Here is a 23,076-nt window from a genome sequence, read left to right as displayed (position 1 = left end):
TGACTGGCACACACAGCCTGCAACATTGCTGCCTGTAAGGCTATGCCAGCTTCATGCCTTTGCTAGCTGTTGAGGTGCTGAAGGACACAGCAGCTCTCCTTGGCCAGACCGTTGCACATCAGAAGCTGCAGTAGCCCTAACACAGCATCACTACACATTCTTGCTGCCTCCCACTGCAAATTCAACCTGGCAGTTCTCTACAGCCCAGAGCTTGGCATTCACTTTCTCTGGGGCTACTTGCTCTCCTGAAGTTCTGCTTTAAGCCTTGACTTAGCATTAAGATCATTGAGCTTTCACAAGGGAGCCCACTAAGCAATGAGGTCCCAAAAGGTATAAGACCATCACAGCATCTGCTCTGATTGCATGCTTGGACAAAAAATAGACCAGGATTGCTCCATCCCTGATACTTTCACCCTCCACTTACCTTTAGTACCAGTTTTAATCTTTCCAAACACATGCAATCAGAGTCAATGAAAATTAAAAAAAATAAAAAATAAAAATAAAAAAATAAATTTAAAAAAGCATTCAGAATTTAAACATCGAGATTATGGGAACAAAGAGCTTCCTCCAAGCAAGTGTCACCAGTTTCTGCCAGGAATTGCACTCCATCCAAAGGAAACAGGGCTGCTCACTGGACCAGGGTTTCCATCTCCAGCCACCACTCCTCAGGCTTCCCTCCAAATCCCTTTCCCTCACTCTTGCTTGTGTTCCAAAGACTCCTCCACACAGGTCCACTGTACCATGTCCCAAAAACCTACACATCAGCTGGTGTGCTTGGCCTTCAGGCAGACAGACACACTTACCATTCTCCTTCTTCAGGGACTCTGCAAGAAGAGAGTGAGAAGGGAAGACACAATGCTTAGTATCCTTTCCCAAAAAGGGATTGGTGGAAGAGAATGGGAAGCCTTCAGCAAGCCACGCTCATCCTCCACCAGCACCTGCACCCAGCCACTGCTGCCCCATGCACAAAGGCATGGGGGAAGCACTCTGCATGTACTCACCCATCATGTCCACATTCCCCTGCATCCTGCCTTGCACCTCCAGCTCTTCTGCAAATACAAGTGAGGAGAAGGAAGAGAAATGAGGGCTGTTCCAGGCAGGAGCTGCTGCCAGCAGGGCAGAGAAGGGATCCTTGGGTTCTGGGCTGTATAACATCCAGGTTGGGAGATCCCCACCCCAGTCTCCTCTCTGCTGCTTCCCGCACTCAACCTCCACCTACCCCTGTACAGAGGTAGGACTATCCAGGGCACTGAGGCATGGGACCAGCGTCCCCACCAAAACCTCTCTACACTTCTATTCTGGCTCACACCTGGAGAGCATCCCAGCTGCTCTCTACTTCCCAGGGGACAGTGATCCCCTTCCCTGGTTTTGCTTTCCCTCACAGTTTCATGCTTATAGTCTTCTCTCAGCAATAATGCCATTGCGCTTTCACAAGGGAACCCACTCTGAATCAGCATCCTTAACGTTATGAGAACATCCCATCAGTCAAGCCAAATGAACAGTGGGGAAAAAGAAAGTCCAGGTGCCCAGGAGAGGTCCAACCCTCTCATGGTCCTCATTCCACTATGGAGCTTGCTCCATGGGCATCCATGGACATTATACACTGAACACCCACACTTACCAATCTTCCTCTGGGTATTCACTGAAATTAAAAATTAGAATAAAATAAAATAAAATAAAATAAAATAAAATAAAATAAAATAAAATAAAATAAAATAAAATAAAATAAAATAAAATAAAATAAAATAAATAAAATAAAATAAAATAAAATAAAATAAAATAAAATAAAATAAAATAAAATAAAATAAAATAAAATAAAATAAAATAAAATAAAATAAAATAAAAATAAACAGTTCCTCCAAGTTCCCTTCTAACCAGGGAATGGTGTTCTCTAGAATGGTGTTCTCTTTCCTTGAGGTTCTTTTCTCACCAGTTGCCCTACTTCACCAGTTAATTGGGCAATAGTTACAATCTAAATTCTGAAGTCAACATTTCAACATTTCTGAGATCTGCTTCTGCTGTCTCCTGTCAGAAATTCCTACCATCCCTGCTGAATGCATGCTGTGGTAGGAGAACAGCCTTGCCTTATAGGTGAGGACAACCCTTGTAGAATCACCTCTCCCATTCAGAACTCTCCTTTTGTACACCAATTATATGTCCTATATACTTAGACTTATCAGTATGAGTCTTTCTATCTCATTCTATCCCATTCCCGGTGTTTTCGTCTGTGGTATCACACCCATCAGGACCATTTCTAGCAAAGGACAGGGTATCTTCTGTAAGGGGGAAAGGTCTCTGGGACCTGTAAATTTGTCTTGCTTATAGTACCACCACCGTACACTGCCATTTTTGCCTGTGAGGAATAGACTTGACTGTTAAGCTTTTAGAAAGGACCTAGAAGAGACAGGTCTTATTTCAATGCCACAGCCTTACAGCATATTGTAGCATAAAACATGCAGATTGTGACCTGTGTTTTTTTGTTTGTTTGTTTTTCTTTTTCTTTCATCAGAAAATGCACTTTGCTGGGTGAGATGGTGTAGTGAGGACAGAATCCACAAATCCACACAAGGACTGTTGGGGCACTCCTTATCCAAAGGAAGAGAAGCAGAGCTGAGCCCAGACTCTGTTCTTTTAGCTCTTTCTCTGAGGCTCTCAGCTTCCTATGGTAATTCCCTCTGTGAATTGTCCAACCCCCCATGGTCCAAAAGGACAGAAGACAGAAAAACATTCAACTTCCACTACTTGATGGGGAAGGTCTCCTCACATAGAGTGACACAGGCAAAGCAGAGACATTTAATGCCTTCCTCGCCTCTGTCTTCAACACTAATGATGGGCTTCAGGACCCAGGATGTCTTGAGCTGAAGGACGATGATGGTGGGAATGACAAACTCCCAACCAACCCTGAACATGTCGGGGATTTGCTGCTCCACCTGGATCCACACAAGTCTCCATGGGTCCAGATGAGATCCATCCCAGGGTGCTTAAAGAGCTGGCTGATGTCATCAACTATTTTTCAACTACTCTCTCAACTATTTTTCAAAGGTCTTGGGAATCTGGAGAGGTCCCAGTACACTGGAAGCTGGCAAATACTGTGCCATTTTTCAAGAAGGGTAAGAAAGAAGACCCTAGCAATTACAGGCCTATCAGTCTCATGTCAGTGCCTGGTAAAATGATGGAGAACATAATCCTCAAAGTTATTGAGGCGCACCTGGGGGACAATGAAGTCATTGGTCCCAGCCAACATGGGTTCATGAGGGGTAGGTCCTGCTTAACATATTTGATTTCTTTTTATGAGAAGATCAGCCACCTAGTCGATCAAGGGAAAACAGCTGATGTGATCTTTTCGGACTTCAGCAAGGATTTTGACACAGTTTCCCATAGGATCCTACTGGACTAAATGTCAGCATACAGCTAAACAAAAACGTCATACAATGGGTGAGCCATTGGCTAACGGGCAGGGCTCAAAGGGTTGTGGTTAATGGGGCCACATCTGGCTGGTGGATGGTCACTAGTGGTGTCCCTCAAGGCTCCATTTTAGGGCCAGTCCTCTTCAATGTTTTTATAAATGATTTGGATGTAGGACTAGAAGGTGTTTTGAGCAAATTTGCCAACAACACCAAACTTGGAGGAGCTGTGGACTCTGATGAGGGTGGAAATGCCTTGCAGAGAGATCCGGACACGATTGGAGAGCTGGGTGATCACCAACCTCATGAAGTTTAACAAAGGCAAGTGCCGGGTCCTGCACCTGGGATGGGACAACCTTGGCTTTACATACAGACTGGCAATGAGACGCTGGAGAGCAGCCCTGCAGAGAGGGATCTGGGGGTTGTGGTTGACAGCAAGTTGAATATGAGCCAGCAGTGTGCCCTGGCAGCCAGGAAGGCCAACCGTATCCTGGGGTGCATCAAGCACAGCACTGTTAGTCAGTCGAGGGAGGGGATTGTCCCACTCTACTCTGCACTGGTGTGGCCTCACCTCGAGTACTGTGTGCAGTTCTGGGCACCGGAGTACCCAGTTGTAGACTTCATCGCAGTCTACAACTTCCTTGCGAGAGGGAGCGGAGAGGCAGGTGACCTATTCTCTGTAAACACCAGTGATAGGACCCACAGGAATGCTGTTAAGCTGAGGCAGGAGAAGTTTAGGCTGGACATCAGGAAGAGGTTCTTCACCGAGAGGGTGGATGCACACTGGAACAGACTCCCCAGTGAAGTAGTCACTGCACCAAGCCTGTCTTAATTTAGAAATTCTGTGATTCTGTGATTAATTTAAGAATCATTTGGATTGTTTACTTAGTCACATTTTCTAAACTTTTGGGCAGTCCTGTGCGGTGCCAGGAGTTGGACTTGATGATCTTTATGGGTCCCTTCCAACTCGGGATATTCTATGATTCTATGTCATTATAAAACCTCTCTCAACTATTTTTCAATGGTCTTGTGAATCTGGAGAGCTCTCAGTTAACTAGCAGCTGGCAAACATTTCAAATTTTCAAGGGACAAAAAGAAGGTCCTGGTAATTACAGTCCTGTCAGTGTCACTTCAGTGCCTATTAAAATTATAGAGAAGATTATTCTGGGAGTTACTGAAAAAAAAAAAAAAAAAAAAAAAAAACAAACAACCTGAATGACAACAAAATCATTGGTCATAGCCAACACAGATTCACAAGAGGAGAGACCTGTTTAATGAATTTAATTTCCTTTTATGACAAGGTTACCCATCTGGTTGACCAAGGGATGCCAGATCATGTAATCTTCTTCGACTTCAGCAAAGCTTTAAATATTGTCTTTCAAAATATATTGTCTTTCACATTATCCACAATGTCCAGATGGGTGAACAATTGGCTGATGGGTTGGGCGCAAATCATAATAGTAAATGGGGTAACATCAAACTGGTGGACAGCCACTAGTGGGGTTGTGCAGGTCTCCATTTTAGGGCCAGTTTTCTTAAATATTTTCATAAATGATCTAGGTATCTGCCCCTTTCAGTGTGGATATCCGTTCTGGTGTGGTCATCCACAGGCTGCAGGGATACCTGCTCCACCATGGTCTTCTCCACAAGCTCAGTGTGGATACCTGTTGCACTCTAGTTCTCCCTATGGGCTGCAGTGGAAATCTATGCTCTGGGATGTGGAACACCTCCTCTCCCTCCTTCTTCACTGACCTTGCTGTCTGCAGAGCTGTTTCTCTCATATCTTTTCCTCATCCCTACCTGTCATACAGCATTTTGTCCTTTCTTAATTATGTTTTCCCAGATTTACTACCAGCTTGACTACTTGATTCATCTGTGTCCAGCAGTGCATTCACTTTGAAGACTCTTGTATCCAGCTGTGCCCCACATGGGGGCAGCCCTTCACCTTTTCCCAAAGAAGTCACCCCTGCAACTCCTCAGCCACCAAATCCTTGCCACAGACACCCAATACAGCCAGAAAGGAAAAATTTTTGTTTGTTTTGTATTATTTTTTTATTTATTAATAATTACCTGTCATGTTATACTAGTCTCAATTTTATTTTCTAGCAGGAAGTGAGAGACATTTCTTGTCCTTTTCCTATTAGTGCAGAATTGCTCCTCCTACTTCAACCTGGAACATGAGTCATATTTTTTCTTCCTGCATTTTATTAGTAACTGACAGTCAAGAGGTTTCTGCTGATAGGTAAGAGCACAAGACTTATAAAGGCTAAAAAGGAAGGACAATGAAAACCACAAAATTATATATTCCAGATAGTGTTTTGTCCAGTTATATTCTCTTTACTATTTCATAAGATATATATTGGGGTTGATATAATGATAAGAAATATAGCAGAAGATATCTTAGTGTTATTAAGGAAAGAGTGTTTTGATAACTAAATCTCTGAGTATTTATATAAGTTAATCAGGTATTGTTTTGAGATTTATACTTTAGCTTAAATTACTTTATTTCATTGAACTACTACTTTGTAAATATATATAGTGTTCTGATCTGAATGATTAAAATTGAAACATTCTTTGCTATGGAATGGTAAAAAAGTGTAAAAATGATCATAATATATGTGTAAACATCATAGCAAAGAATTAAGGGTTGCAGGAGAAAAATGCAAACAAATGGAATGATGCATAGTTCGCTGTTTTCATTCTTTTATATTCTTGAACAGTTTAGACATAAATGTTAACTATCTGTCCCTCAAATAGAGTATTATGGAAAGAGCTTGTAAGTGCAAACTTGCAAACACAATGTGAATTAATGTGCACTTTCATATACAGTTGATCTTTTGTAACATGATGTTTGTCACAACTTTGTTGCTTGGAAAAGCAAAGGGAGGTGACTTACATGGGGACTCACTCTCTAACCTGCCTTTTGAGTGATTAGAACAATATCTTGTGTTTTCCTTCACTATGGTTGAATTGTCTCCTTCTTACACTCTATATTTAGAGTAAATGCCAGACTCTTTAAGACATGGTATATTCCCCAGCTGCTTCCTTAAAGCACTCAGTTTCACTGCCCTACAGAACAACTCTTTTACTACAGTTCAGTGGTTCACATTGTTCAAGGACAAGAGTACAAGCCTGTTGGAATTAAGAAGGATTGCAGGTGCAAGGTATCACACCCACAGAGATAAGGAATGGGGCATGCTGGGAGACACAGGCTGATTGATTTAGCAAGGCTATGAGAGGAAGTGCAAAAAAAAAAAAGAAGGCAGTAGCTGGTGGTAGTAACTAACTACAACTGTATGCACAGATGAGGTGCAGTGTTGCAACTCTGTGGAATGCGTTGCTTTTCTGAAGCCTCCTGAGATGGGACCCTGGAGAAGTTTTTAAGGAGGTTATGGGAGAACCAGACCAGGCAGTCATTCTCTCTCTCTCAGTTATGCACAGACTACACCTGCTAGTCTGTTACAAAGTGAAAGCCGGATTTTCTGTGTCATGTCCACTTCCAGGATGTGTTCTTACACTGTGCCTCTTGCACCAGGATGTGACACACCACTGTACAAACAAAGTAGGTGGGGAAGTATTGAAGTACAGCCCAGTTTCTTAAAAGAACCCAACAAGAGCAGGTGCTCTTACATACATTGCATGAGAGCTCAGCAATGTAAGTACAGGGCTGACAGAGGCCTCCTGGGCTCCTGATTTCACTCCTGGCCTGACATCAAAATCAGTTTTAAGTTCAAAGTTCCTATGCCTCGTAAGAGGGATGGTTAAGAAACGGTGATGGATAGCTGTTCCCTCAGAGACAGTGAGCTATGAGCTGTGGAAGGACATTTCCCCCTTTGGCCAAATGACCCAGCAATGCCACATTGTCTGAAAACAGCAGGCAGAGCCAGGTGCTGTTAACAGAGTCCATCTGCAGCCCTACATAAAGAAAAGCAATGAATTAGTTGTAGGATCCATCTAAAGGGTCCAGTCAGGAGCAAAATGGAGACAGGGCTAGAGACAAGCTCCAACATGAGTCCAAAATCTATTCAGGACACAAGGTCCAAAGTCTGTCAAGGAGGGAGAATTAGACACAGGCCTGCCATCCATGACACAAACTTAAATGGATTTCCAAGAACAATGAGCAGAGAGTGTGGTTGGAAGTGAGGGTGCTCAGGATTGTTAAGGCTTCTTAGTGCACATAAGGCATGGACAATGACAAAACTGAGAATGCCGTGTTATCAGCCCAATTCTTCATGCCAAAAGAGCAGGCAAGAAGAACCCCAGTGTTTACACAGTATAATGTTGGCTGGAGAGAAATGAGGGTCTTTCTGTGCTCCCCTGTTGCTCATGGATTTTACTGTAGGCTAGTACAGATGTGCAAGAATCAATACAACAGAAACAAGATATATCTGCAGTTTATACCAAAATAAAAAAACACTCAGTTACAATGAGGGCAAAACTGAATCAGTTCTAAGAGCTGTATATTTTGTTTGCTCTGTTTAGAAGTAAAGAAATATTTCCTAAACATTTCCTTAGAAATTGCTAAACCTTCACCTCAGGGAATGTAGTTGTTCTATAGAGCAGTTCTGTGATTGTCAAGTCCATCCCTGACAAGCAAAAAACACTTCCAGGCGATGGCCTAAATGCTCTTCCCAGCCCAATAGGGAAAATCTGACCAATAAAAATAAATAAATAAATAAAATAAAAATTGTTTCAGCACAATTTAAATCAATTTAAATCTTTCATGAGGCCCATGTTGTGGTTTAAGCTCAAGTCAGAAATGTGTCAGACAATAATAATCAACCTGGTTATAAATACGGTCACAAAGACCTTAGCTAGGAGGGGAAGATTTTTCCATTCTGCATGTGATTCTTTAACTGATGCTTTATTATTGTCTGATGGAAAATGTTTGAATAGATGAGGGGGAAAAAGCCCAGATGAGAGTCTTAGGGAATTTTCTTTATGCAGCTTCTGTTCAAGCCACATATTTTGCACTTTGGATAAATATCATCAGGAAGTGTCCTGGATATTTCCCACACAGCAGCCTTTGGGTTGCCACCTCCACTTATCACCCTACCCCCTCTAATGGTGACCAGAGAGCAAGCTGCTAAATAATTCCACCCAGGTTGCCAAATATCTGTGCTAACTGGTCCATCTGTTCTTCCCAGGACTCATCTCCCCCAAAATCACCCAGTCAGGTAGAGCCTTTACATGCCGAAGAAAAGTGAAGATTTCTATGCCTTGCTTGAAAAAGTGTTTCTGTTTTAGTGAGATTATGTTTCATTATGTTTTATTCCTCAGGAATTCTTCTTCTTTCTCATGGCACATCAGTCATTTCCAGGAGGATTATAAGCAACTTAACTTGATTAACATTATATTTTTGGAAGTTTTTCAGAACGTGTGCTCAGAAATGAATCTCAGAGCAGTCCTGTTCTTAGCTCTTCCAAAATGTTTTTTAATTTCAAAGTGGTTTACAGGTAAGAAACTCCTTACTATATCTAGAAAATCACTTTAGCCATAGAAGAGAAGTAAATATGATGAATTCTATGAAAGATCAATGCATGTAATGTAATGAAGAAAGCAGAATCCATGGAGGAAACTAGAATAGAAAAGAAAAAAAAAAAAAAACAAAAACGTACCTTTCCCCCTTTTTCTGCATTGGTAGAAAAAAGGGAAGTGCCGCCAAGTTAAATGTGTCTTTTGTGGGCTATCTTAGTTGCTGATCACTAGCAGATTGTTTTCCAGGGTGAAAAGACCCTCAGAGAAAAACAACTGTTGAAATCTAACTTTTGTGTAAATGGACACTCCAGAATGAGATTCCTCTGGTCTGAGATGCCAGTCCCTGCCAGTTCCTAAAGTCACCTTTAGGACACTTGTTTTAATCCCATGCCTGGCACTTCATGGTCAGGAGTTGGCTCCAAATTGTTCTACTCATATCTTAAACATGACTTAGTTTTCAGTTCAGCTAGCCAGTTTCCTAAGATATTACACTTGCACTTCCATTCATATTCTCATTCCCCGAAGGAATAAAGGTACCATAGATCCTGTGTAATGTCTGACAACTCCAAGCCCAACTGTGGGATAACATTGGCCACCTCAGATGAGGTGAGACACTACAGCCCTTCTCTGGAGTGTTGGCTATCTCAGGGACTAAGATAGTGTATTATCTTACCACACAGATGAAAGAGACATAGTCAGTCTCTCACAGATCATACAGTCAGGGTTAGTGGAGAGCAAGAACCCACACAGATTGCTTTCAGGCTGCTCAGATCATCAGCTCCTTGCAGCTCATTTATGGTAACTTGCTCCTAGCTCAGTGTGCTTTTATTTGCCATCCTCCCACCAGTGTACCCATGGTATTATTGAATAAATTGCTGCCCCCAATGCCCCTATTCTCCATGAACATATAACATGACTGCAATGTATATAAAATCTGGCGATGTGGAAATCCTAAAGCATATACATGTATGTGCCTGGAGGAGGTGGTAGTAGTGACTGAAGACCCTATCCTTACTTTTGCAGGGGACTAGACAACTCTAGCCTAAACCTCAGACTTTTTTTGAATTAAAGTAATGCATAGATTTCTGCCTTATTGCTTCCTCAATAGAAAGAGTATATATATAAAAAAAAAAAAAAAAAACAAACAACAGTGCATTTGGTCCCACCTCTTTCTTGCAGGTGAAGTTCCTATCACCATCAGCATTGATCCTTCAGTTGTCTGTGTTGGTGAGCAAGTGACTCTGTCCTGCCAGCTGACACACAGTGTCCCCTCCGACACAGGCTTGCTTTGGTACAAAAAGGAAAAGGAAAGGGATACTCCACTGTGCTCTTCCCCCAGCCTTGGTGGGGTGGTGGAGCAGTGCCAGGATGAAGAATGGTGCAGGATTAAGGGGCGCTGGGAAAGAAGATCACTTCTTCTGATTATCCAGCAAGTGCAAGTAACCGATGAGGGGGAATATGTTTGTGCTGTGAGTGGCAGTGCTGGCTCACAGGAGGCTGTTACTCACCTTGATGTGACAGGTAAGCAGGGAGACTGTCACAGTGAAATGAGACCTGCTAATACCATGCTGAGTTCAATTCCCACCAGGGCTCTTAGGCTCTGACTATTCTGTGGTCAACAGTTGAGATCTTCTTCTGGGGAAATATGCAGAGACCCAGGAAATGGCTGGGAAGTCTTGCCTCAGTTCTGAGTATCTGAAGACCAGGTACTGAAGGGTATGGGGCCTGTGGCTTGTCATGTGGGAAAATAGTGCAATGGGGAACTGCTGAGTATCCCTGTATGAGTACCTATCATGTTTTTATACTATGGAATTATCGATATTCATCTTCTCCAGTTAGCTTTGTAAACTGAAACTTTGGCTTTTCAAAACAAAAATAAATAAAATAAAATAAAATAAAATAAAATAAAATAAAATAAAATAAAATAAAATAAAATAAAATAAAATAAAATAAAATAAATAAAAAATCAGAGCTACTAGGGAGGGAGCACAATGATACACTGAAGATCCCTTTTTCTTCCTCGTTTGAAATCGCCCATCATGGAAGACTTGTCCAAATATAAACTTGGAAATACTGCCAGAAAGCACTTTATCAAGCCCAGCCTTCTGTTAGACAAGTCACACTGGAGCTTAGCTTGAGTACATGTAAACAACTAACATCCACAAATCTATCATTGGTGTATTCCACAGATCAATGGCATGTGTGAAATCCCTTTTTCCTTTTTCAAATCTGTCATGTGCTAGTCTGATTTGATGTCTCTTATTTTGGTATTGGATAAGACAGGGAACAATTCCTTGCTCTTCTTCCTCTTCAGAGCATTCCCTTTTTGTAGACCTGTATCTCAGTCACATGGAGATTGCTCATCTGGTTTTGCAAGTTCACAGATAGTTTTTCCTGACTTTTCATCATCCAGTCTCACTGGGGTTCACTGTCTCTGTGTGGTAAGGTGCCCTAGTGTGTTTCCTTGTGGGAGTCAAATTAAATGGCCCTTTTGATCTGACCTATTATGGTTGTTTCTATGTGCTATGAATATTTAGAGCAGTATATTAATAAACAAGTTGAAACAAACCAAAACAGAAAAAAATCTGAAAGTGTCATCTTTCTGTAGTTATTTATTTTTTTACTTATAAGTTTGTTATTATTTTATATAACTCTCATGGTTAATTCTTATTGCGATAATTCTTCTACAGCACTCGGAAATAAGCCAACTTTGGAAAGGGATCAACAGGAGGAGGGCATGTGTCGCTACACATGTAAGTCAAAAGGATGGAACCCAAAGCCTGAAGTCCTTTGGACAAACTATGGAGAAAGCAATAAAAATGTGGAGGCCAGGACCTATGTAACCTGGAATGAGAGAGACCTTTTTTCATTGCAAAGCATCATGACAGTGCCTTGTGATGACGTAGATGTGAAATGTGTAGTCACACTTGTCAAAGAAAAGATAAGTCGAACAGGTAGGTAACATTTTTACACCTGTATATGCATTACTGAGGGAATCAGTCCCCTTCTGGGCAGGAAGTTATGCATTTGTTAGTGGAAAACAAAGAGAAGTATTCCTGTTGTTTCTGATAATTTTAAAATTAAATGTCCCAAAGGCAGATATTTTTAATTGCAGGTGAAACATAACAAAAGTGCAGGTGTTCTGTGAGATCTTTCCCATGCTGTAGTTGGTATTTCTGTGTAGTGCCCAATGCAGTGGTAGTAAGTTGTCTCTGTTGCAGGTTCCTTGTATGAAATGGTTCTGCAAAAGCCAAACACTTGTACATATGAGAGTCAAATAAGAGGCTCCTATGTAAAGCCCAAAGCCATGTGGGTTAATCCCCAAGGAGAAGATCTATCTTCACTGGCTCGGACAAGCATTCTACAGGAGAAGGACAGTGCTTTTGCAATAGAAAGCTCCATTGAGATACCCTGTGGACAACCGCTTCCTTCTTTCTTGACCACAAATATGGAATCCAGTCTACACACTGCTAAACATTCAGGTATAAAGCAATTAAGACCTCTTTCTTGCATTTCATCATTCTCTAAGGAAGTAAATGTGCCCTCTGTTCACATCACCCTGCACTAATAAACAGGATGGGCCTAATGCTGTGAATTATTTCACTCATTTTCTAACAATGCTCAATAGCTAACTCCGTTCAGGAGTATATTGCTCAAAACTTTGATAAAGTCAACGGCTCTGCAGTCATGGCATCCCATCACCCAGGCTGTGGCTGAAAAGGGAAGAATATCTGGTGATGCCAGGAAAGCCAGGAAGACAGTGCAATCCTGAGCTAAGTGCTCCTAGCCTGTTTACCTGTATGGACTTTTATTTTTTGATGTCAGCAGAGAGGTTTCTCTGGCAGATCTTTAGACTGTCAGATCTGAGATTTGTGCCAGCAAGGAAATACTTTGGTGTTAGGCTCTTAGAGAGTTATTCTGGTTATTCTGGCTGAAAAGGTGTTTTCAGGCAGCAAGGCTAAGGCTGAGCTTTCCTCTGTCATTCTTACTCAAAGCTTTCAAAATCAACTTAACTTAAACTAAAGTATTTCTATGGTATCACTTAGAGCAATATCACTCCTTTCAGTGAGAAATAGACATACTCTTGAATAAAAATAGAGACATAATGTCAAGATCAAGGATAATTTAAAAATTCCCCGGGGCGGGGGGGGGGGGGGGGGGGGGGGGGGGGGGGGCGGGAAGCAGGGGGGAGAGAAAAACAAAACAAAACAAACAAACAGAAAAAAACATATCTCCCAGTTTGTCTCCAGTTTGTTCGGGCAGTGATATGAAATGTAAACATCAAGGTCGTGTGTAAGCTTTATTTAAAACTTAGTTTTCCTCATTGGTCTTCCAGATAAATAATTGTTTTTTAAAATGTTCTTCTGCTAACCATGTCCAAATGGCACAGACTGTATGACCCCACTACCACTCTATACTTGTGTTGTATTGCAAGGAATTTGCGGTCATTTTTTTAATTGCTTTTTCTCCATTTTTCAGAGAACTGTGACTGGTTCTGGGTTCTTTATGTTTTTTCCCTCCTTATTTTAATAGGTAAGCTATTCTCCCATGCCAGAATCAAAGCGTTCATGCTTTAGGTACTGTTATGAGGATACTATCGTTATCCTGGTTTTAGCATTTGTACTACATATTTTCAAAAATATCCTCTGGCATCCATCCATTGATTTAAGTGAGTTTTCTTGATTTTTATTTATGTCTTTGTTGTGGTTTAACCCAGCCAGCAGCTAAACACCACGCAGCCGTTCGCTCACCCTCCCCCTCCCTCTCTGGGACAGGGGAGAGAAATGGAAAGTGAAGCCCATGAGTTGAGATAAAGACAGTTTAATAAGACAGGAAAACAATAATAATAATAATAGTAATAATAATAATAATACAATGGTGATAATAGTACTACTACTAATAATATGTACAAACAAGCACAATGCAATTGCTCACCACCCGCTGACCGATGCCCAGCCTAACCCCGAGCAGTCTGGCCCCCTCCCCCAGCTAGCCACCCCTATATATTGTTTAGCATGATGTCAGATGGTATGGAATACCCTTTAGGCCAGTTTGGGTTAGCTGTCCTGGGTCTGTCCTCTGCCAGCTCTTGCTGCACCCCTAGCCTGCCTGCTGGCAGGACAGAGCGAGGAGCTGAAAAGTCCTTGGCTTGATGTAAGCACTGCTCTGCAACAATCTGCAACATCAGCATGTTATCAGCACTCTTCTTATCCTAATCCAAAACATAGCACCCTACCTGCTAGTAGGAGGAAAATTAACTCTATCCTAACTGAAACCAGGACAATAAAGAATATGCTTTTTTTTGGTGAGATGATCCTTTCTGAAAAAAAGGAGATATGGGTTTGTAATGCAAAAAGGATGCTGAGAGAGGTCTGTGTTTGAAAAAACCTCTCACAGCTTTCCTTCTTAACATACAACAGTTGTCCTCACCTATGAGGCAAGACTGTTCTTCTGCCAAAGTATATATTCAGCAGGTAGGAATTTCTGACAGGAGACAGCAGATAGGAAAGGGATGACTTCAGAATGTAGATTGTAATTAATGCCAAATTATATTGTGAAGCAGGACAACTGCAGAGAAAAGAACCTCAGGGAAAGAGAACACTATTTACTAGAAAATGGAGAACTGTGAAGGTACTATTTTTGTTATTTTTTCATTTCAGTGAATGCTCAGAGGAAGATTGTTAAGTGTGTGTGTTCAGGGCATAATGTCCATGGATGCCCATAGAGCAAGCACCATAGTGGAATGAGGACCGTACAAGGGTTGGGACTCTCCTGGGCACCTGGGTTATCCTCTGCCCCAGTATGCATTGAACACGGCTGGTGGGAAGTTCTTATCAATTTTCTTGTCTGACAAGCCTTCAGGGAGGATCACAGAACCTTTTCTCCTTCTCCATTCCCCTGGAATTCAGTCTATCTAAGGCAATATAAGGAAGGTTGCAGGATCTTCTCAGTTCTGTCCTCTTCCATCCCGAGTCCACTTATCATAGATGATAGGGAAGGAGGCAGCTACAGGGGAGAATTGCCATGAGAGACTGAAAGCCCTGAAAATAAATGTTAGCAGAGGAAACTGGGGTTCAGGCCATTGGTAAGCACTACTTCACTTCCACTGGCTAAGTACTTCCCACTGAGACCTTCTACGGATTCCGTACTCCCATCACAATCTGGCCATCAAAAGTGTCTCCCCGTTAGAAAGACAAGGACCATCTTCCCAGGAAGCAATGTCAGTTTCCCACTGACTCCTCTCTTTCTTTGCAGGAAGAACTGTGGAGATAAACACCGCAAGGGCCCTAGAATCCTTTCATCAAGAGGAGGAGAGGATCCTGAGTGAGAAGCTGGCTGTGTTGCAGAGCCTACTGGAAGTTTCACAGGATGCTGCCACAACTCTGGAGGAACTGGCCAAAACTCAGACTTCCCTCCCGACAATCTCTGAAAAGCTCCATACTCTGCAGGAATCTTTGCAGAACCTGGAGGCATCTAGAGAGCAAGACCTTCAGATTCTCAGAGAAGAAATGGAAGGCAGAATAAGCAAAGGTTTGGAGGCAGCCAAAAAGTCCTGGACCAAGGAGAGCCTGCTGGAGATGGAAGAAAAACTAGGTGAGTGTCCTGGTTTCAGTTAGAACAGAGTTAATTTTCTTCCTAGTAGCTGGTAGAATGCTTTGTTTTGGCTTAGGATGAGATGAGTGCTGATAACACCCCAGTGTTTTAATTGTTGCAGAGCAGTGCTTATACCAAGCCAAGGACATCTCAGCTTCTTGCTCTGTCCTGTCAACGGGCAGGCTAGGGGTGCAGTAAGAGCTGGGAGGGGACAGACCCAGGACAGGTGACCCAAACTAGCCAAAGGGGTATTCCATACCATCTGATGTCATGCAAAACAATATATAGGGGTGGCTAGCCAGGGGAGGGGCGCCAGACTGCTCAGGGTTAGGCTGGGCATCGGTCAGCGGGTGGTGAGCAATTGCATTGTGCATCACTTGTTTGTACACATTATTAGTAGTAGTACTATTATCATCGTTGTATTATTATTATTATTACTACTATTATTATTATTATTTTCCTGTCTTATTAAACTGTCTTTATCTCAACTCACGGGCTTCACTTTCCATTTCTCTCCTCTGTCCCAGAGTGGGAGGGGGGAGGGTGAGCGAAAGGCTGCGTGGTGTTTAGATGCTGGCCAGGTTAAACCAAGACTGTGAGCAGTGCAATTCCTAAACAAACCTTCAACTCTATTGTGCTTAAACCCCAGTGAGAAGCTAAATACTGCAAATTCTCTCAATCACTTTCCTCCGATTGCATGGGGGAGAGAAGTGGAAAGGTCCAAGTGAGAGAACTTGTGGACTGAGTTAAAGAGATTTTAAGTAAAAGCTGCAAGCCCTAGCAAAGCAAAACGCGGGAGTTATTCACTGTTTCTGATTGGCAGGCAGAGGTTCAGTCATTTCTACGAAAGCAGGGCTCCATCACAGGTAACATTTCCTGTGGAAGACCAATGCCATCACTATGAATGTCTCCCCTTCCTCCTTCTTTATCTCAGCTTTTATTGCTGAGTATGGTGTTATAATGGATGGAGTACCCCTTTGGCCAAATGGGGTCGGCTTCACAGCTGTTTTTTTGCAGGAAGGACCATGGACATAAACAACAAAACAACCCTACATTCCATGCAGGAGAAGGCAGAGAGGATTCTGCGAGAGAAGCTGGCTGTGATGCAGAGCCAACTGGAAGTCTCACAGAATGCAGCCCTAACTCTGGAGGAACAGGCCAACACACAGACTTCCCTCCAGACAGTCCCTGAAAAATATCAGTCAATGCCGATACCATTGGAGAATGTGGAAGCATCTAGAAAACAAGACCTTGAGATCCTCAGAGCAGAAATGGGGGTCAGAATAAGCAAAGATTTAGAGGCAGCAAAGAGGTCCTGGACCAAGGAGAGCCTCCTGGAGATGGAAACTAAATTAGGTGAGCATGGTAATTCACATGAATGCCTTTGTCTCACTGAAAGCCAAAATTATGTTAGACAGATGTCATCCGTTGAGTAGGTGCCCTGGGGGTCCTAGAAGGTGCTAGGGAAGTATGGTCCTTTCTTGGGGAGAAAAGTTTCCCAACTCTGACGTGCCATTGGGACATTTCCCTGCTGACATATTGGCTGCAGGTTGTGAAGGTCCTTTTCTCTTCCTCCTCTTTGAAGGAGGGTGTTTGATGAGCTCTCTGTGATGTAATAATTGTACCCCCATACCACTTATGAAAGTGGTGAAGGTCCCTGTTGGTGTTCCAGGAACATTGACCTCAACACCCCATAATCCCAGCACTATTTCTCCCTTTCACCAATTCATCTTCCTCATCAACAAACAACCTTCTATCTCACAGCCAACAGAACCTGCCTGGAGATAAGGAGTAGGGCAACTCCTGCTCTGTTTTGCCCAGAACACCTATCAAGCAGGATGACAGGGTTTCTGCGCTTTCCACATTCCTCTGGCACAAAATTCATACAAGCCAATGCAAGAGAAATTGAATGTTGTTATAATTTCTCTTGTCTTCTGTCCCCTTGGACCACGGAGAGGTGGACACTTCACAGAGGGAATTGAAAGAGGAGCCTGAAAGCCTCAAAGAAAGAGCTAAATGTATGCAGCTTCCTCTTGGCCAAATGGGGTCAGCTTCACAGGTGTTTCCCCTTCCAACATCGTAGACATCCTCTACCTATTCACTGGCAGAGCATGATGACAAGCAGAGGGGACCTTGGCTGTGTGAAAGCACTGCCCAGAACAACTAAAACATCCTCAGGTTATCAAAATAATTGTCATCACAAATCAAAAACACAGCATCATACCAGCTCCTGTGAAGACAGTTAACCTACCCCAGACAAAATTAGGATGGCAACCCAAAGGTCAACGGTGACACCAAACCTGTGAGCTTGTGACTGGCATTTCCTCCAGGGTGGTAGAGGAGAACAGCCCTTCCTTGGGGAGATGGTCTTGTTTCCCACCCCACTGAGCCAGCTCCATGACAGGGTAGCGTCTGCTGGTGGTAAAGGTCTTTATTCTCTCCTCCTCTTGGAAGGGATTTGCCTTGACTTTCTTTCTGTGATGCCTGTATGTGGTGAAGGTTCAGGTGAGGCTCTAGGAACACCCACCTCCAGGACCCAATACTGTCTCTCTCTTTTGTCACTCATAGTTCTCATCCACAAACAGTCATGTCTCCCATAGCCCACAAAGCCTGCCTGGAGAGATGGAGAAGAGCAATTCCTGGCCTCCAGCCCACCCAGCAGGTCTCTGATAAGCCTTCAGGCAGGATCAGGGAGCCTATTCTCCTTCTCCATCCCTCTGGTACTCAATATATCCAAACCAATGTAAGGAAGGTGGCAGGAACATCTCAGTTCTGTCCTCCTGCATCCAAAGCCCACTTACCATGGACGATGGGGAAGGAGTTAGTTACAGGGTAGAATTGCCATTACAGACTGAAAGCCTTGGAAAGAAATTTTAGTGGATGGAACTAGGGTTCAGGACTTTAGTAAGCCCTATGTCACTTCCACAATGTATTCTGGAAATGAGTCCACCTTGGCACTGAAATCAGAGGAGCGTGTTCTCTGACCTTCCTAGGAGGAAACACCCTCCCCATTAGAAAGACAAGGACCATCTTCCCAGGAAGCAATGTCAGTTTCCCACTGACTCCTCTCTTTCTTTGCAGGAAGAACTGTGGAGATACACACCGCAAGGGCCCTAGAATCCTTGCGTCAAGAGGAGAGGATCCTGAGTGAGAAGCTGGCTGTGTTGCAGAGCCAACTGGAAGTTTCACAGAATGCAGCCCCACCTCTGGAGGAACAGGCCAAAACTCAGACTTCCCTCCAGACAATCTCCGAAAAGCTCCATACTCTGCAGGAATCTTTGCAGACCCTGGAGGCATCTAGAGAGGAAGAGCTTCAGATCCTCAGAGAAGAAATGAAAGGCAGAATAAGCAAAGATTTTGAAGCAGCCAAAAATTCCTGGATCAAGGATTGCCTGCTGGAGATGGAAACTAAGCTAGGTGAGCATAGGAATTCACATGAAGACTTTTGCCTTTGTGAAAGCCATAACTGTAATTTAGAGACACCATCCATTGAGCAAGTCCTCTGGGTGTCTTATAAGGTGCTACTGAAGTACAGTCCTTTCTTTGGGAGAGAATTTTCACAACTCTCTCATGCCATTTAGACATTTCCCTGCTGATGTATTGGCTGCACGTTGTAAAAGTCCTTTTCTCTTCCTCCTCTTTGAAGAAGTGTGTTTGATGAGCTCTCAGTGATGTAATCTTTGTCCCCCCACACCACTTATGAAAGTGGTGAAAGTACCTGCTGATAGTCTTGGAACACTGACCTCAACACACCACTATCCCAGCACTATTTCTCCCTTTCACTTTGCGGTTGCCCACAGACATTCTCCCCTTGCAGAAGATGTCCAGTCCTTGACTAGTAATGATTCTGGTGAGTGTGACACCACAGACCAATGCAGGCAGAATAGAATAGAATCATTAAGGTTGGAAAAGACCTCTAAGATCATCTAGTCCAACCTTTAACCTAGTACTGACAAGTCTACCACTAAATCATGCTACTAAGTTCTACATCTTCACATTTCTTGAAGACCTCCTGGGATGGAGACTCAACCACTTCCTTGGCAGCCTGTTCCAGTGCCGCACAATTCTTTCATTAACAAAATTTATTTTCCTAATATCCAACCTAAACCTCCCCTGGTGCAACTTAAGACAATTTCTCATTGTCTTATCACTTGGTGCTTGGGAGAGTAGCCTAATCTCCACCTCATTACAACCTCCTTTAAGGTAATTATAAAGTACTGTAAGGTCACGTATCCTGGCTGTGCCCCCTCCCAGCTTCTGGTGCACTCCTAGCCACCTTGCTGGCAGGGCAGCATGAGAAGGAGAAAAGTCCTTGGCTCTGTGTAAGCACCGCTCTGCAACAACTAAAATATCAGTGTATTATCAGTAGTATTTTAAGCAAAAATCCCAAACACAGCATTGTGTGAGTCTCTGTGAAGAACATTAACTCTGTCCCAGCCAAAACCATGACAGTGGCATAGTGTTAGAGAGCACTAGCAGGCAGAGGACACTTGCTCGGAGCAAGCATTTTGCTCCCATAACTTAACATTTACTTTCTGAACACATCTGTTTTTTATTTTCATTTATTTTTTATTGTCAATGAGACCGTGTATGTGCAATGATGAAGAGACAGTCACTAAAGTTAAGTGAAGGAAGGATTGTATCAGGGATGGGGCACTCCTGGTCCCTTCTTTGCATGACCATTCAATCAGAATGACTGCAGGGATGGACTCATAGCATTTGGGCACCATTACTGAGTGTGCTCCCTTGTGAGTGCTTTAAGGACTTGATGATGAGTCAAGGCTTAAAGCAGTGTCTCAGGAGAACAGGTAGCCCCGAGGAAAGGAAATGCTATGCACTGGGATGTAGGGTGTGGCCAGGGTAAATTCCCACTGTGAGGAAACAAGGTCTGTGAGAGCTGTGGTAGGGGGACTGCAGATTCTGGTGTGCAAGGGTCTGGCCAAGGAGAGGTGCTGTGTCCCTCAGCTGCCAACAGTGGCATCTGACTGTCATACCCATGGAGTCAGACACATTGTAGGCCATGCATGTCAGGCACAACCATTGCCTAGAGTTTTGGAGAGTAGGTGGGAGTGTAGTGGGTCTCTCCCAGTGTTAGGTCTTGATGCTGTACTGCCCAGAGCCCAGGGAATATGGAGTGTCTTTCTGATTGCCCACAAGCTTTCTGTATGACAATATATGCTTTGGAGATGGTGAGGAGGGCTATTCCAGGAATGCCAAGTTCCTCACAGGAAGCAGCCTGATTGATCTCCTGAAAAACACTCATGACATTTTTTTTCTCTCTCTCTCTTTTTTTTTTTTTTTTTTTTTTTTCACAGTGTTGCTGCTTGTACAACAATACAAAGGTAAGAAAAGAAAAGAAAACATGCTGAACACTTGGAGTTTGAATGCAGTTCTTTAAAAATTTTACCCTTCTCTGCTAACACTTCTGAAACTAACAGTACAACACCAAAAAAAAAAAATTCTGAATCTCTCTTATTCGTTTGCTGTCCTGTAAACTTCTCAAGGCCTTTGTTTACTGCTTCTGGGATATGAAACAACATTATTCTTCTCCAGAAGAATAGGGTGAGAACTTGAAAGAAGAAGCTCGTTTCAGGGTGTTTAGCTCAAGCATTTCTACTGCCAAGTGTATTCTACCAAATGTATTTGCCAAACAGTTTGCACCCATGGAATTTCTCCCCATTCTCTTGCAAGAGTATTTTATGATTCTAGTTCTACTCAAAGACAAATTCTATGCGAAGACATGGCCCTTATCCTCTTGTCTTTTCTATACAGTTTCAGTGATTAAGGCAAAGACTTGTAATCTCCTTACATTCCTCTTTGAAGCTACAGGCCATTTTTAAGGAAGTGTCTCTATGAGTTGCCTTGCATTTGCTGAATGTTGGCCTCTCTTAGTTTGCTATAGATGAGGGACAAACGGTGTGGGAGATCTGGGATGGCACAAGGTGGAGGCATCCTGGTCAAAGAAACTCCATAGGGCCTATTAGAGTGGAGATCAAGGCATAACAGGGCAATAAATACATAGGGTCAACAAATAGAAAGTTTCACAGCAGTAGCCTTCTTGCCCTTCACTACTTAACTAATTACTTGATTTTTGCAGTTGATGTCACCCTTGATGCTGACACGGCTCATCCAAGGCTGCAAGTGTCAGAAGATGGGAAGAGTGTGACTGACACTGGTGTGATCAGAAGGGTGCCTGTCAAGGAGGAGAGATTTGATTCCCATGCTTTTGTGTTGGCAAAGGAAGGATACACATCTGGGAGACTCTACTGGGAAGTGGATGTTGGAAAGAGGAGAAACTGGATCTTGGGTGTTGCCCGGGAGACTGTAACACGCAAAGGGACAGTGGTTCTGTCTCCTCAGAATGGCTTCTGGGTCATAGAACTGGCAGATGAGCAAGAGTATGTGGTTCACACGAATCCTTGTACCCATTTGACTGTGAGTGGAAGACCACAAAAGATTGGGATGTTCCTAGACATCTCTGCCAAGAAGTTGTCATTTTACAGTGTCCACCAGAAAAAAGCTTTGTACACTTTTAAATTTGGTTGTGACCTCAGCCAGGAACTGAGGCTCTTTCCATTCTTCTCAACAGGTTCCACTGCGATAAAGGCTGACAGTGAGCCTCTACAAATAGCTAAGGGGTTTGATAATGATGAGAAGTGAAGGGATAGAGTGAAAATCCATTGTTAATGTACAACTGAAATCCAAAGCCTGAGTCCAACTACATTGTATGTTCCATCAAATTAAAACTGAACAACAAGGATGCTTTCACCACTGGTTGTTAATCCTTCTATGAGCCATTTCTGTAGGAAGACCTGGACAAAGTGTACGTTGGTCCACTAACTCACTGGGTAGAGACAACCTATATGTATTCTAAGAACCTACAGATAAAAATGAATTCTCAGCCCAGAAATATTACTAAATATTAATATTCACAGAGCCAATTTCGACCTCCTCCGGGACCAGCTTGGGGGTATCTCATGGACTAGGTTTCTAGAAGGCAAGGGTGCTTGTGAGAGCTGTGCAACAATTAAACAGCACTTCTTCCAAGCTCAGGATCAGTGCATCCCTAAGAGTAGGAAATTGGGGAAGGGTAGACCGGAAAAATGAGTGGATGAGCAAGGAGCTCATTAATAGCTCCTTGCTGATGGGAAGACATATGAGGAGTGGCTGAGGTCACTGGGCCTGTTCAGCCTGGAGAAGAGGAGGCTGAGGGAGAACCTCATCACAGTCTACAACTTCCTCGTGAGGGGAAGTGGAGAGACAGGTGGCCTATTCTCTGTAAACACCAGTGATAGGACCCACAGGAACAGTGTTAAACAGGAGAAGTTTAGGCTGGACATCAGGAAGATGTCCTTCACTGAGAGGGTGGTTGCACACTGGAACAGGCTCTCTGGTGAAGTAGTCACTGCACCAAGCCTGTCTGAATTTAAGAAGCAATTGGACTGTGCGCTTAATCACATGGTCTAAACTTTTGAGTAGACCTGTGCAGTGCCAGGAATTGGACTTGACCTGGACAAGATCCTTATGGGTCCCATCCAACTCGGGATGTTTTATGATTCTATGACTCTATGAATCTATGACAAGATCAAAAGGAAGAGAA

General features: G+C 43.1%; 1 protein-coding gene across 1 annotated transcript; it reads left to right on the top strand.

Annotated features, from left to right (window-relative positions):
- Positions 1-1,006: 1,006 nt before the first annotated feature.
- LOC309889285 (uncharacterized protein) lies at positions 1,007-22,136 on the top strand (the record flags this gene model as incomplete). Its single annotated transcript, XM_082782050.1, has 9 exons — positions 1,007-1,061; positions 10,062-10,403; positions 11,573-11,836; positions 12,104-12,364; positions 15,138-15,476; positions 16,494-16,576; positions 18,749-18,893; positions 20,792-20,818; positions 21,574-22,136. 9 exons carry the CDS (start codon positions 1,007-1,009, stop codon positions 22,134-22,136), a joined length of 2,079 nt encoding a protein of 692 aa, XP_082638176.1.
- Between the last annotated feature and the right edge of the window lie 940 nt (positions 22,137-23,076).

This window comes from Aythya marila (assembly GCF_965140915.1).
Source record: "Aythya marila genome assembly, chromosome: 34".
NCBI lineage: Eukaryota > Metazoa > Chordata > Aves > Anseriformes > Anatidae > Aythya > Aythya marila.
This window is presented reverse-complemented; position numbering and strand designations above follow the sequence as displayed.